At 32.1% G+C, this 14,961-nt stretch overlaps 2 protein-coding genes across 2 annotated transcripts; both read left to right on the forward strand.

The window, feature by feature from the left end:
• Nucleotides 1–4,044: 4,044 nt before the first annotated feature.
• Nucleotides 4,045–6,412, forward strand: LOC114399224 (cytochrome P450 82A3-like). Its single transcript, XM_028361361.1, has 2 exons — nt 4,045–5,051; nt 5,594–6,412. The coding sequence occupies exons 1-2, from the start codon at nt 4,098–4,100 to the stop codon at nt 6,221–6,223; spliced, it is 1,584 nt and encodes a 527-aa protein (XP_028217162.1). The 5' UTR covers nt 4,045–4,097; the 3' UTR covers nt 6,224–6,412.
• Nucleotides 6,413–9,275: 2,863 nt separating this feature from the next.
• Nucleotides 9,276–11,552, forward strand: LOC114399520 (cytochrome P450 82A4-like). Its single transcript, XM_028361718.1, has 2 exons — nt 9,276–10,435; nt 10,808–11,552. The coding sequence occupies exons 1-2, from the start codon at nt 9,491–9,493 to the stop codon at nt 11,429–11,431; spliced, it is 1,569 nt and encodes a 522-aa protein (XP_028217519.1). The 5' UTR covers nt 9,276–9,490; the 3' UTR covers nt 11,432–11,552.
• The last annotated feature ends 3,409 nt before the right edge of the window (nt 11,553–14,961 follow it).

Raw genomic sequence — 14,961 nt, forward strand, 5'->3', positions numbered from 1 at the left:
AATTAAATCTTACTAAGCCAAGAAATTGGACACAACCATAGTATCAAGCTCGCAATATTAAAAAATTCACCGTGTAAGATTGATAACATGATTGACATTAACTTGTTAAGGGCAAATTGCTCATAGCTGATAGCAATGCTAGGCTAGATGATGATCAGACAACGGGGAACAGGGCATTAGCTAGCAGCAGTAACAGGCCAAGGAGAGTCATAAGAAAATCCACTTACTTGCAGGAGTATGTGTGAGTCTTGTATAAGGAATCCCAGTCCAAGAAATCCCAGCTAGTTCCCTCCCCTGTGCAACAAATTGTAAAAGCTTCAAGTTAGAATTCCTTTTTGTATAAATTCGCAAAAGCAACAAAGAAATAATGATGAGAAGTTTAAATCCGAACTTAGCTCTTATTGTAGTTTCCTCTCTCTCTAACTCCAGTCCTCAATCAACTGGTCCGACCTATCACCACCACCACACCATTCAATCGCCACCATTACAATCACCACATCCGCCATGCCTGAACACCACACGTGCCAGGTTACCACACATAAACTCGAAGAGGCTATCAGTTGCCTCAATATTGGCCAAACAAATCTTGACAACAAAATCGATTCCTTGTCATATAATGAATCAGGCAAGTTATAGAGTTATTAAAAAAGGAGTTTAATAGTTATACACTGTAAAAAGATTTCAATGGTTACCTAGCTAATGGATTCCTTTGTTTTCAATGCTGATCTTTTGTTCAATGTGCAAGCAACCCGAGAGCATGTCAGCATGTGTAAGAGGAAAGTCCCTTTATTTACATCATTGCTGCCTCAAGCTTTACTTTGGTGGAGCTGAAGAGGAGATATTGATGGGATCAATCTATGTAGTGCTAAACTGTGTTGTGCATCATGTTTTATTTATGGTCTGGTATTGGGCAGCTTTCTATTCAATTCGGGGGAGCTGCCTCTATATGTGTTGTATTTTGGGACAGTTTGGTTAATGCTCTCTGGTATCTATATTACAATAATATATATATACTTCTGTTGAAAAAAAGAAGAAGAAAAAAACATGAAAACAGAACAACAACATGTGGAAGCAGCATCACTGCAGTCATATACGACATGCAGCCTGGTTTTTCATATATTATGGAGCTCTCATATGGGACAGCAACATACAAAAGGGTGAAGCAAAACTGATCCAAAATTGAACTCAAAATTTGCACACACATTAAGCTTGTTACAACAGGGCTTTAAATATAGAACTAACAAGTCCCTCATTGGGTGAAATAAACAGCATATTATGGCTACCTTAAATTAGAGATTATTGACTTACAACTACAAGTTGTTTTATCTAAGCACAAGTAACATTTAACCAATTTTACAAGCAATCACAAAATCTTCAAAGATACTTATGACAGTAGAAAAATCTCACGCTGCCAACAACTTCATAACCCTTGTTACTTGTGGAACTTTGAAGCCCTTCCGTGTATTGTTTTGGTACTTCTGGTACATGTTATATATCATTTTTCGCTGTTTGTAAAAAAAGTGTAAAAACTTTTAAACTTTCTACTAATAAAAAAATTATTATTTGTATGATTTTTAAATTAATTATTATAAAAATCAATAAACTTATTATTTTATGATAATATGTGATTGAATAATAATATAATTTATTTTACATTAGTGCATAACCTATTTTCTTTTAGAAATATTAAAACATAACCATTGACATAATTGACTATAAAATCTGTAGAACTGAAAAAGAATGGAATCCTAAAATAATCAAATAAAGATGGCCTATGAAATTAATTCTCAAGTTGAGACTTAATTGTTACATTTAAAGTTCATTATCACTCCCCATGTAAATGTTATGCAAAAATCAAATTCAATTTTTTTTTCTATAAGCTTAACATGTTTGTCAACTAAGTTACACCAATTATTTTCATAAATCCTTTAAAATAACAGTTTTATCAACTCTACTTTTTGTTGTGTGATTCGATACATTTATTTAATTCACATCATTTATTAAATCAAATTTGAAATTAAAGCAAAATGTCATCAAGTATTTTTTTTTCTTTTTTAAGTAGGAATTCAAATATAAAACTCAGTATGTCTAAAGTTAATATATCTTAAAATATAATAAATCTTAAAAATAGTTCATTAGATTGGACCAACCCCACTTAGCCTTAGCTCATGTGGGTTAAGGCCACCCAAATGGCCACGAGGCATACATAAAAAAGCTCATGAAAAGCCCACAAGATTCTGTGGGTTAAGGACCAATCCATATGCTTTAAATAAAAAATAAAAAATGTTGGCATAAGGCTTAGCAAAGATGTTCGGCCTAGGTCATATGGAAGATGGGTTGAGGTGAAGATGCTATTGCTGGAGCTGAGGTTAAGATGCATGCATTGGTTGAGGCTATAAGCTGAAATTCCCTTGGTTGTTGTTGATACACATTCATTGGTCGAAGTTGAGTTAAAATGCATTGGTTGAAATCAAACCAAAAATGCTTTGGTCCATGTTAAATTGAAGACACACTAGTCAAAGTCAAACTAAAGATTCCATAATTGAGGTCAACCCCAGGGGATGGATCCAGAAAAAAATTAGGGATCAAATATAACCTAGATAATTTTATAATAAAAATCTATATTAACTATTTATTTATAAGAAAAAAAATTCAAAATCTATTCAAATAAATTTTGAAGAATGTCTTGTACAACTTAATATTTCTTTTTATTATATCATGTTATTGATATGAAATACTTATTGACTTTATCAATGATTAATTTTTATCAGAAACTCTAATTGTCTATGAATCTTTATTGAATCTCTTCTTCCATTTTGTTTCTTTCAATCACAAGATTTAAACCTAAAATCTTGCTTGAACCTACTATTACTCAAACCAACAATTGATTAATGTACAACTTAATATAATATTTGATTTGTTTTTTTATAATCAAAATCTTCATATAAAAATAATTAATTTAATATATATATAAATCAAGGGAGCCAAGGCCCCCTCTCCTCTATACATTGGTCCACCCTTGATCAAGCCAAAGATGTCTTGGTCTGAGACGAAACCAAAGATACCCTAGTCAAGGTCAAGATAAAAATGTCTTATCCAAGATAAATTAAGATTTCATGGCCAAAGTTGAGCCAAAAATACCCTGAGATCATTCGGAAGATATTTTAACTAGAAGAGTCACATTCAAACTCATCATATATTGGAGTTTGGACTCTTGAACAAACGCTTATATTCTATATTTCATTCATCTTAAAGGATAGAAGAAAATTTTCACCACCTTTTCCTTCTGATTTTTATCTATCTAAATAATAGTTTTTTTACTTTATTTTTTATATTTGTTTTATTTTTATCGTTCCAGTTTATTTTCTATTGATTCTTCCAAAAAGTGTATCCGTCACTACCGAATACCGATACCGACTCCATAAGCTAGCGTTTGTCTTATTTTCATTACATGGAGACAGCCGCAACAGTGGAATCCTTGGTCGTCAAGAATCCTTGGTTACCAAGGTTGTGATATTGACCGTTCAAATGATTTTATACTAGTAATACTTTATACAGAAATACTTGTCAGAAGTACTATACTAACGTGCAAGTATTAACTAAAAAATATTTTATATAATTTATCTATGTAAAATATTAATTGTTTTTAAAATAATATATATATATATATATATATATATATATATATATATATTTTATCCATTCTGTCATCCTTTGCATTTTATAATACTACACCAAGCGGAAACAAATACAAAAGTGAGCAGCAGCCGGGTTTGAAAAAGAAAAAAGAAGTCAAATCGCATTCAAACTCATCATACATCGGATTTTGGACTCAAGTATGCAGTATCATCTAATATTCTAATCCTTGCCGATCAAGTTAGGATATTGCCTATTTTAGAATATCTCATACTTTATGCACATTACGATAATTCTCTGACTATTTCAAATTAATACATTATAATAAAAATTTACATCATATTGGTCCAACCATGCAGCCGGTCATGCCCTTAAACCCTAGACGCATCTTCTACTTATAAAAGAAGAAAGGATAGAGTTTGAAGAGCAAGGCAACAATATTACACCATATCAAGCAAAAAATGGACCTTCTCCTAAATTGCATAAACCTAAACAGTATTGCTATTGCGTCATTCATTTGTCTAATTTTCGTGTGTTTGTTTCTACATAGCAAAAATTCTCGTGGGAAAGATGCTCCAGTAGTGGCTGGTGCATGGCCAATACTTGGTCACCTCTCATTGCTGAATGGCTCACAAGCACCCCACAAAATGATGGGTACTTTGGCTGACAAGTATGGACCCTTATTCACCATCAAGCTTGGTGTGAAACCGGCTTTGGTACTCAGCAACTGGGAAATGTCCAAGGAATTGTTCACCACAAACGACCTTGCCGTTTCGTCTCGCCCTAAACTCGTTGCCGTCGAAGTCATGTCTTACAACCAAGCCTTTGTTGGCTTGGCACCGTATGGACCCTATTGGCGCGAGTTGCGTAAAATTGTTACGTTTGAGTTTCTCTCCAATCGAAGAATCGAACAACGGAGCCACATTCGTGTCTCCGAAGTTCGAACTTCGATTAGAGAGCTATTCCACGTTTGGTCGAGTGGAAATAAGAACGAGTCTAGTTATACTTTGGTGGATATTACGCAATGGTTCGCGTATTTAACTTTCAACATGGTTGTGCGAATGGTCGTTGGGAAGAGGTATTTTGGTGTCATGCACGTTGAAGGCAAAGACAAAGCAGAAAGGTTTATGAAAAATATAAGAGAGTTCATGAATTTGATGGGGACTTTCACGGTGGCAGATGGGGTTCCTTGTTTGAGGTGGTTGGATTTGGGGGGTTATGAGAAGGCCATGAAGGGAACCGCTAAGGAAATTGATAAATTATTGAGTGAGTGGTTGGAGGAGCACCTTCAGAAGAAGCTTTTGGGTGAAAAGGTTGAAAGTGATAGAGACTTTATGGACGTGATGATTTCAGCACTTAATGGTTCACAAATCGATGGGTTTGATGCTGATACCATATGCAAAGCGACAACCTTGGTAAGTAGTTTATGAAATTAGTATTAATTCTATTTTAATTTCTAATGAGTCAGTAAAATTACACTTTTATGACGTTTCAAACTTCTCTGCATGATTAACACCAGGAGTATTGGTTGAACTGATTTTGGAATTATGGTGTATTTTTATAAAGAAACAACATTATAAGCAAGTTAAAAAAAAAACTTTTTGTAACGAAGAAAATGTCAAGAAAAATAGTCTCTGATTTTTTTTACTATTTTTTCTTCTCTATTTTAAATTCCAAGATTTAAGCTTTACAGTAATTTATAGCATAAACATATTATATAACTAACTTTAATTATTTTTTAACAGTAGCTTTACAGTAATTTTTAAATTCTAAAAAGCTTAAGATAAGTATTACCTTCGAATCTCAAGCGGTGGTCTACAGTGGCTTTTCTGAACTATAATGTATATATAAAATATTAAACAATTAAATACTAATGATTGAATATAAATTTTCATTGTATTTCTTTTTCTTAGATAATTTTGGACGACTCTTATGATAAGTTTAAACTTATTTACAGGAGTTGATCTTGGGAGGAACTGATACAACTGCTGTTACTCTTACATGGGCACTTAGTCTTCTATTGCGAAATCCTCTTGCATTGGGAAAGGCCAAAGAAGAAATTGATATGCAAATTGGCAAAGATGAATATATACGTGAGTCAGATATAAGCAAACTTGTGTATCTTCAAGCTATAGTTAAAGAGACACTAAGATTGTATCCACCAGCTCCTTTTTCATCACCTCGTGAATTCACAGAGAATTGCATCCTAGGTGGCTACCACATCAAAAAGGGAACTCGTCTTATCCATAACTTGTGGAAGATCCACAGGGACCCTAGTGTTTGGTCAAATCCACTAGATTTCAAACCAGAAAGGTTTCTTACCACTCACAAACATGTTGATCTTAGGGGTCACAATTTTGAGTTGTTACCCTTTGGAAGTGGGAGAAGAGTTTGTGCTGGAATGTCCCTTGGCTTAAACATGGTTCATTTCACTTTGGCTAATTTATTGCATTCCTTTGACATCTTGAATCCATCGGCTGAACCTATTGACATGACTGAATTCTTTGGATTTACCAACACCAAGGCTACTCCACTTGAGATTTTGGTTAAACCACGTCAGTCTCCCAATTATTATGAAACTTTGTAATCCTTATGTTAGTCGTTTGATCCGATTGTGTGATCCCCATTGTTCATATCATGTTATGGTTTGAGGTCTATTCTAAGTTAAATTGTGTCTGCTTTCGAAAAGGTTATGTAACCATGCATGTTATGGTTTGATCGCATGCATAACGTTTTGGAATTAAGAAGGAATTTTCTCATTTTTTTTTGGATTGAAGTTCAATCTCCTTTGATTTTCTTTGTTCCTTTGATTTTCTTTGTTCCTCAGAAATTTATTGAATCTCTTTATAAAGAGATTGAAATCATAATTGATCTTCTTCTAAGTTCTTTTCATTTGAGTCTTTTTTGTCATTTTTCTCATGAATAGAAGAAGATAAGGCTTTGAGTGCAATTCCTTTCTTCTTTTTGTCATTCTCTTCATGTTGATAGAGTCTCATAAGTTCTATTTCATGTTCTTAAAGTTTTCCAAAGAAAGTAGCAAGAGACATGTTAGTGAGATCTTTTAATTATGCAATTGTTGTTACTTTTGGCTGTCATTGTCTGCTTAAACATCTCAACATTTTGTTAATAAGATCTTCATTAGGAAATATTTTCCCTAATGACGCAAGATGATTAACTATATGTGTAAATTTCTTTTGCATATCTTGTATGATCTCATTTTGATTCATTCTGAAAAGTTCATATTCATGCGTGAGAGTGTTTATTTTAGATCTTTTTACATCAGTTGTGCCTTCATAAGTTACTTGTAATGTATCTCACATTTTCTTTGTATTTTTACAATTTGAGACTCTAAAATATTCATTCATGCCTAATGCAGAAGTAATTATATTCTTGACTTTTAAATTATATTGAATCCTTCTTCTTTCATCTTCATCCCATTATTTTCTAGGTTTTTCTATAATTGTATTTCTCACTATCATTGTAGGAATGAAGGGACCAATTTATATTGTTTCCCATATATATATATATATATATATATATATATATATATATATATATATATATGACTTCTATAAAGATCTACATATGGATTTTCTAATAGTGATAACCCTCACCCTTGAAAATAAGAGGCCTATTAATAAAATTTTCCTTAGGAAATGGAAAGTTAGATGAGACCATAATTATTCTTGAAGTTTTTAAACTTTAGACAAGAATCTTACTCGACAAATGACCTCAATAACTTTAGAGGGGGGGGGGGGTGAATTAAGTTTCAAAATTATCCCACTAACAAATTTTAACTGCCTTTTAAATGATATATGATAGGCTCAAAATGCAGAAGAAGAAAAAGAAGTAATCAATTTAATAATGTTCTTTTAACTGGGTAAGACAAAGTAAACTGCAATAAAATAACCGAGATAAGGGAAGAGAAAATTGCCAAGTCGTTTTATCATGGTTCGGTCACTTCTCGTGTCTACGTTCAGTCCTTAAGCAATCCATTTCAGATTTTTCACTATCTTTGTAAACTCTTTATAACTTCTAAACACACCTTGAGATTCCTCTCCCTTGTGTTCAGGATTCTCACAAGTCAAAAGACGAATAATCTTTTGATCACAACAATATTTTTAGAATGTATAGAAGGATTTCTCTCTTTTAGAGATGATAATACAAATTGAAGATCTTAGAAGAATACTCAATTGATTTCCAAGTGTTTGGCCAATAGTTGTTTAGAGAGTATTTGACAATTAAGTTCTCTTTTAAAATCTCTCTTATTTTTTGAAGTCAGACACACATATATATAGGCCTATTGTGCCTTTTCAAAATGGTTTGAAGAGATGTGTATTTTCAAAAAGTTTTTCTGAAATATTTTCACTGGTAATCGATTACAGGATTCTGACAATCGATTACAAAGTTGTATTTCTGAAGAATCATGACTTTTCAAAAGTTTTTTGAGATCTCTTCACTGCTAATCGATTACAAGATTCTGGTAATCGATTACATAGATCAAAATTCAAACAATTTTGTGTCGTTAGTCAAAAGTATCTTCACAAATTCTAGTAATCGATTACACAGTCTGGTAATCGATTACGAATTCAAAAATATTTTTTTTGAACTGATTTAATCTTTGATAAAAGAGTCTTTGATACTAAAGATGTCGAGACCAAAGTAAAGCAATCAAATTAAAATTCTTTAAACAAATTTATTAAGTTCTTATCTTAGATTTACTTGATTTTTAACTTAATTCAATTCATGTTCATCAAGTAACATTTTTGACATTATCAAAAGCTTTATACATACATATGAAACATAAAAGTCTGCCAACTGTAGCATCTCAGAAGTCAAATAGTAGTGTATTACTTGCATGTGTTATGTCTTAGAACAGAGAACCCACCTCAAAAAAAAAAAAAAAAAAGAAGTGCAGCGAAGAGAAATGAGATTTAAACATTATATTTATAAGTTTAGGAAGAAGTGCAATAGTGTCTGCTTAAGATGTCAGCATGTGACACCTCTATTTTTTTTAGAACTCTAAAATATATATTATTTATTTACGTCAAAAGTCATTAATTGTTAGGGACAAAAAATAATAATTTTAAATTTTGGAGTAATGAAAAAAATGATTTACAAGAATCAAAATTAAAAGTCACTCATTTTACATGAATAAAAACAGTGATTTCAAAAAATATAATAAAATTAGATAAGCAAAAAGGTTTATTTTTAAGAAGAGAGTTGTACAGGAAGCACGATGTTGTTCTCCATCCAAAAATACTCCTCCCCAGCAAAGAACATACGTTGCCTCCAAATCCAACATAAAGCTAAAAAAGAAAAAAGGAATTGTACATAATAATAGCATAACAAGTTAACAACAGCTAGCTGGTGAACGGCTTCTAATAAATCCCCAATAACATGACGCACGAGAAAGCCAAGTCAATGTTTGATACATCAACAATGAAAAAGATGCCAAAGCATAAAATAAAATATAATTGACATGAGGTGTCTAAGATTTCCCAGAAGATTTGGACAGAATTGCTAATAATTAAATGTGAAGCAATTATGAGCCCATAACGCATGCAGTTAGAAAATTTCTCCTGAAGGCATCATATTATACATTTATATACTCTAAACCTGAGGAGAAGTGAGTAGGATATATATGAAAATCATATTTTTTAAAAAAGAAAGCAAAATCAACACTCATTTTATAAAATGGTGGCACAATCGTAAATCTTCTCTTCACCCTCATGATTCTTCAGACTTCTTTCTTTATATAGCAATGATTGATCTATTTAAGCATAATGAAAAGCATTACTGCACATCTCGATCTCCAGACTCCAGCTACAAGAAGCAACCTTAACTAGCAAAAATGGATTTTGTTCTAAATTACCTTAATGCCAATACAATTGGAGTTCTTTCGCTAATCCTCTTCTGTTTGTTTTTGTATCATCCCTTCAAATTTGCTCGAGGTAAAAAAGAGGCTCCCACAGTTGCAGGTGCATGGCCAATACTTGGTCACCTTCCACTGTTAAATGGTTCAGATATACCCCATAGAGCCTTGGGTGATTTGGCTGACAAGTATGGACCCATATTCACCATCAAACTTGGCGTCAAAAAGGCTTTAGTAATTAGCAATTGGGAAATAGCTAAGGAATGCTTCACCACAAATGACATTTTTGTTTCGTCTCGCCCTAAGCTTGTTGCCGTTGAGTACATGGGCTACAACCAAGCCATGTTAGGCTTTGCACCCTATGGTCCTTATTGGCGCGAACTACGAAAGGTTGCAACGTTAGAGATCCTCTCTAATCGCCGAGTGGAGCAACTACAAGATGTTCGTGTCTCTGAAGTTCAACATTCGATTAAAGATCTCTTCAATGTTTGGTGTAGCAAAAAGAACGAGTCTGGTTATGCATTGGTAGAGCTGAAACAATGGTTTTATCATTTGACATTCAACATGGTTCTTCAAATGGTCGTTGGGAAGCGATATTTCAGTGCTACAACTGTGGATGATCAAGAGATGGCTCAAAGATGTGTGAAAGCTGTGAAGGAGTTCATGCGTCTCATAGGGGTGTTTACAGTGGGAGATGCTATTCCTTTTTTGAGAAGGTTTGATTTTGGTGGCCATGAGAAGGCCATGAAAGAAACTGGGAAAGAACTGGATAATATTTTGGGTGAGTGGTTAGAGGAGCACCGACAAAACAGGTCTTTGGGTGAAAGTATTGATCGAGACTTCATGGATGTGATGATTTCCTTGCTTGATGGAAAAACAATTCAAGGGATTGATGCCGATACCATCATCAAATCCACTGTACTGGTATGTAGTAAGCTATGATTTTGAAAAATTAAAGATTAAAGCCAAGAAAACGTGACTAATACGTATAAATTTATGATTAGAATGGTATATATATATATATATAGTAAAAGAGGTTAGTTTTTTGTTGGAGTATAGTAGATGAGTAAAAATCTAATTTATTAATTGATTTGAGATCCGTTGGAAATGTATTTTGATCAGAGGGATATCTTTTAAATTTATGTACCAGAGATCGAAAAGAAGTGAAACTACAATAAAAAAAAAACAAAAATCTTTAGCATGTAAATATCATGTCCATTTGCTTTGTGTTTTATTTAATTAAACTCCTCACTTATGGGACATTCTTCATTTTCATTACATATGTTTGATTTGCAGGCAGTAATTTTAGGAGCAACTGACACAACCAGTACTACTCTTACGTGGGCAATATGCTTGATGTTGAGAAATCCTTTTGCGTTGGAAAATGTTAAAGCGGAACTTGACATCCAAGTTGGAAAAGAAAGATGTATAACTGAATCTGATATAAGTAAGTTAACATACCTTCAAGCTGTTGTCAAAGAAACTTTAAGATTATACCCTGCAGGTCCTCTCTCAGTACCTCGAGAATTCACGGAGAATTGCACTTTAGGTGGCTACAACATTGAAAAAGGAACACGTCTAATTACAAATCTTTGGAAGATTCACACAGATATTAATGTTTGGTCAGATCCATTAGAGTTCAAACCAGAAAGATTTCTCACCACCTACAAAGATGTTGATGTTAGGGGTCATCATTTTGAGCTATTACCATTTGGAGGTGGTAGAAGAATTTGTCCTGGAATATCCTTTGGCCTTCAAATGGTTCATTTAATTCTTGCTAGGTTTTTGCATTCCTTTCAAATCCTAAATATGTCAACTGAACCTCTTGATATAACTGAAACCTTTGGATCAACCAACACTATATCTACCCCACTTGACATTCTTATTAAACCATATTTATCTCCTAATTGTTATGTATGAAAGCATACGATCCATGTGTTAGCTGAGTGATATTGGTGTATAGTTTATTGTTGATCTATTCGATCTACTTCTATATTAAATAAGGTTTGCCTCAAATTATTTCAACAATGTATAATTGTTACTTTCTTTCTATTTTATATGCCTGTATAATTGTCAAGTTTTTTTAACTATTAACTATCATGAAGGAGGGAGTCTGCTTGAAGATTTTTTTTTGAGGATTATTTGGTCACAATATCATTTATATTAAAGCTGAATTAATTATTTATTTCGACCCAAATTCATGTTCTTGTGATTGCAAACCTTTTCTTATTTCATTGGTATATTGATATTTTAAACTGTAGTTTTTTTTCTTATTTCTTATAATTTATATTGATATTTCTAGTTCACACTTACAAAGTTATTGATCTAAGTGTGATAGAATCCCCTTTCTAAGTAGGTACTCCTTTGTTAGTATTCTATCAATGACCACCTTCCATCCTCTTGCGAATGATGCTGATGTAACTTTTTGTATGTTATCTTCACAGTGTGTAGGATACAACATTGATAAGGGCAACCAACTTATTGTTTAACCCACTCAAATATAATCCTTTTTATATCTTTGCCAGCAAATGTTCCACTTCATTTCCATTATTGCAAAATTTAAGATTGATAATATTAGTTCTTAAATGATAAAAGCACTATTTTTATTTTTAAAAGAAAAAAGTTTATAACTTATTAATCTTTTTATATCAATTAGTTTTTAATATAATATGACAGTTTGTTAATCTTTCGGAAATCACAAAGCTATTTTACTCTATCAAATATGTTTGAGACACGTAAGACATATGACTAGTTTTTTTTGCTAAGAATGTAGAAAAATCCTCAGTGTGTTTGTAAAGAAAAAAAACTAGAAAAATCCTCAGTCAATAAGAAGAGTGTGATAATATATAATTACTTGTCAAGCAATTGCTAGTTGCTACTATTTTATGCATGAAAATTATTTTTGGATACAAAAATAGGACAACAAAGAGTTATTCCTTTCATTTTAGGATATATTTTTAGATGTGTTCATTAAAAGTATTAAAAAAATAAAATATATAGATAATTACATACGATATATTGCTCATGGTGTTAACTTTTTAATGTTTAAATGACCAAAGTGTATATTTATAACACTCATACAGGAAAAATATCTAACATGTATAGTCAATTTGTAATCTTATAAAGATTGCCTTTAGAACTTGACGTGTTTGCCAAGTTAAACATCTACAAGACTTTCCATTAATTTGACTGTAAAAAAAAAAAAAAAAGACTTTCCATTAATATATTTGGAATTATAGAGGGAAAGAAGAAGTTTGCCTGGTTGCCAGTTCAACATCAAGTTAAATCAAACGAATTTTTTAAAAAATTAAATTGATTGTTTATGTGTGATTATTGGTGTGTTTTGTCCTTATTTTGCTACTAGGAGAATTTGTCAAACAAGCTCACTTGTATTCAGGACAAAATTGAGTGCCGCACACTTTACTATTGTCTGTTGTCTGATAAATTACATTATTGTGTATTACTTTATACTTGTTCTTGCCAAAGAGCCTGATGGTAGAAACGTGCATCTAAAAAATGGGTGTAAATTAGGGTGGATAGAGAAATATTTTTGAAGAAAAATAAGGTTTAAATATATTTTTAGCAGTTTAGACACGCAAACTACGGTTTAAAAACAATTCAATACTAACAACAAAATCTTAAACAAAGGCAAACGCCAAAAGCGACAAAGGTGGTGACAAATTGGACACAAGCAGCATGTGAGAATACTGATTCATGAACGAGATCTTCCGAATGCTAGAAGTGGCAATGAACGAAAAGGAGTGAACTCAGATGGTGTGTTTTCAAAAGAGGTGTATATTGGTTTCTTCTCCAAAAAAATACAAAGGGTTTGATAGAACCAGATCGACGACAAGCACGACTTTTTATCGAGGCTGCTACCATGGCTGCTCCTGGCTTTGGAAGAACAGCAAGAGGCCTTTGTGGTCTCTTCACCATGACGGGACAGCCATGAACGATGACCGTAGTACTCGAAGGTCAAAAAGACTCCATCGGATTCCAGAGGTGCTATTCACAAACAAAGATGTTGTTGACAATAATTTTAATTCTTAAAAATAAAAACTAATCCAAATGTTGATTTATTTTAAAAACAATAAATAAAAACTCATCTAAACTGATAAACAATTAAACGGTGTTTATATTTATAAGGTCAGTTTACCCTCTAAAAGAGATCGAAGCTCGCTTTACATGATCCAAATTTCATACAAGTGTTTGTTTGATGCTTTTATGCGTGATTTTGTTTCTTTTGTAATTTTGTCTTTTTAATTTCATTCTTACTTTACCAAAGAAAAGCATACTGTAGGTAATGTTCCACTTCATTTCCTTTCTGTATGCTCGAAGTTTTTCTTTTAAGGTCTTTCTCACAAATGATTAATTTCTTACACTCCTGTAAGGCCAGAAGCATGAACGAAGCAGTAGAGTTATCTGCATCCTTTATCTTTGATTTTTCATCTCCTGACATCTGAAGGATACCATCTCCAGTCTCTATTTGAATGACACGAACATATCTCCTTTTATAAAATCCTAAAGGAGGGGATTCAGAGCGTTTTGGACAACAACTTTCTATGTGAAAGAGAACCATTTTTAGGGCTCTTAGCTTTAAATTATTATATACTTTTTATGTTTGGATTTGATTATTATAATCAATCTATGAACAACTAATCTCTTTATCTGTCCAAGTTGGAAATGGTTGAATTTAATTTTATGTAATACTCTTTTTTTAATACTATTCAATTTTATTATTCTTCTTCTTTCCTTAATGTCTGTTCTAGATTGATCGGATATTATTTGATCTTAGGAATTGCTAGTTTAATTGATAGACATTCATTTAATTTTCGAACTGAAAAGAGATTCTAATTGAGATTAATTATAGACATAGGTCAATATCAATTAGGTTCCTTTAAATTCTTAAATGTTGATGTTGGTCATTTATAATAATTTACAAAAATATTAGGACTTAATTTGAAGGACGTAGATTCCTCTGTATAAGACATCAAGGTTAGAAAATAACTCTGAATGTGAAATAAATTAATTACATGAATAACTAGATTAATTGATATTGTTTCATTGAAAAAGGGAGAAATCAAGTCTTATCTTAATTGTTCAAACTACTCATTCTCATAACAATATTGCGATTATCTTTTATTTATTCTCTTTTAATTACTTGTTTTTATTCTTATATTGTTCTTTTATTATTCAAACACAAACCATTGAGAAATATCCTTACAAAACCTTAGTCTTGTGATTGGACTTGCTTGAATAATTACTAGTCTTATGGGAGACAACCTGGACACATGTGTCCTAAACACTACTTCAAAACTTAATTTCACGTGTTCACACGAAAATTTCCTAACAACATGCACATTACACAAGTATTTCATCTAATAAGTGATATTTTAATATGAGTATTACATAGGATAAATGTTGTTTTAAATAATTATAATTATAATTCA

The sequence above is a fragment of the Glycine soja genome, chromosome 19 (genome assembly GCF_004193775.1).
Source record: "Glycine soja cultivar W05 chromosome 19, ASM419377v2, whole genome shotgun sequence".
Taxonomy (NCBI): Eukaryota; Viridiplantae; Streptophyta; class Magnoliopsida; order Fabales; family Fabaceae; genus Glycine; species Glycine soja.

Coding starts and splice junctions, on each gene's coding strand:
- LOC114399520 (XM_028361718.1), top strand. CDS start 9,491: ATGGATTTTGTTCTAAATTACCTTAATGCCAATACAATTGGAGTTCTT. Junction 10,436..10,807: donor TCATCAAATCCACTGTACTG/GTATGTAGTAAG, acceptor TTTGATTTGCAG/GCAGTAATTTTAGGAGCAAC.
- LOC114399224 (XM_028361361.1), top strand. CDS start 4,098: ATGGACCTTCTCCTAAATTGCATAAACCTAAACAGTATTGCTATTGCG. Junction 5,052..5,593: donor TATGCAAAGCGACAACCTTG/GTAAGTAGTTTA, acceptor ACTTATTTACAG/GAGTTGATCTTGGGAGGAAC.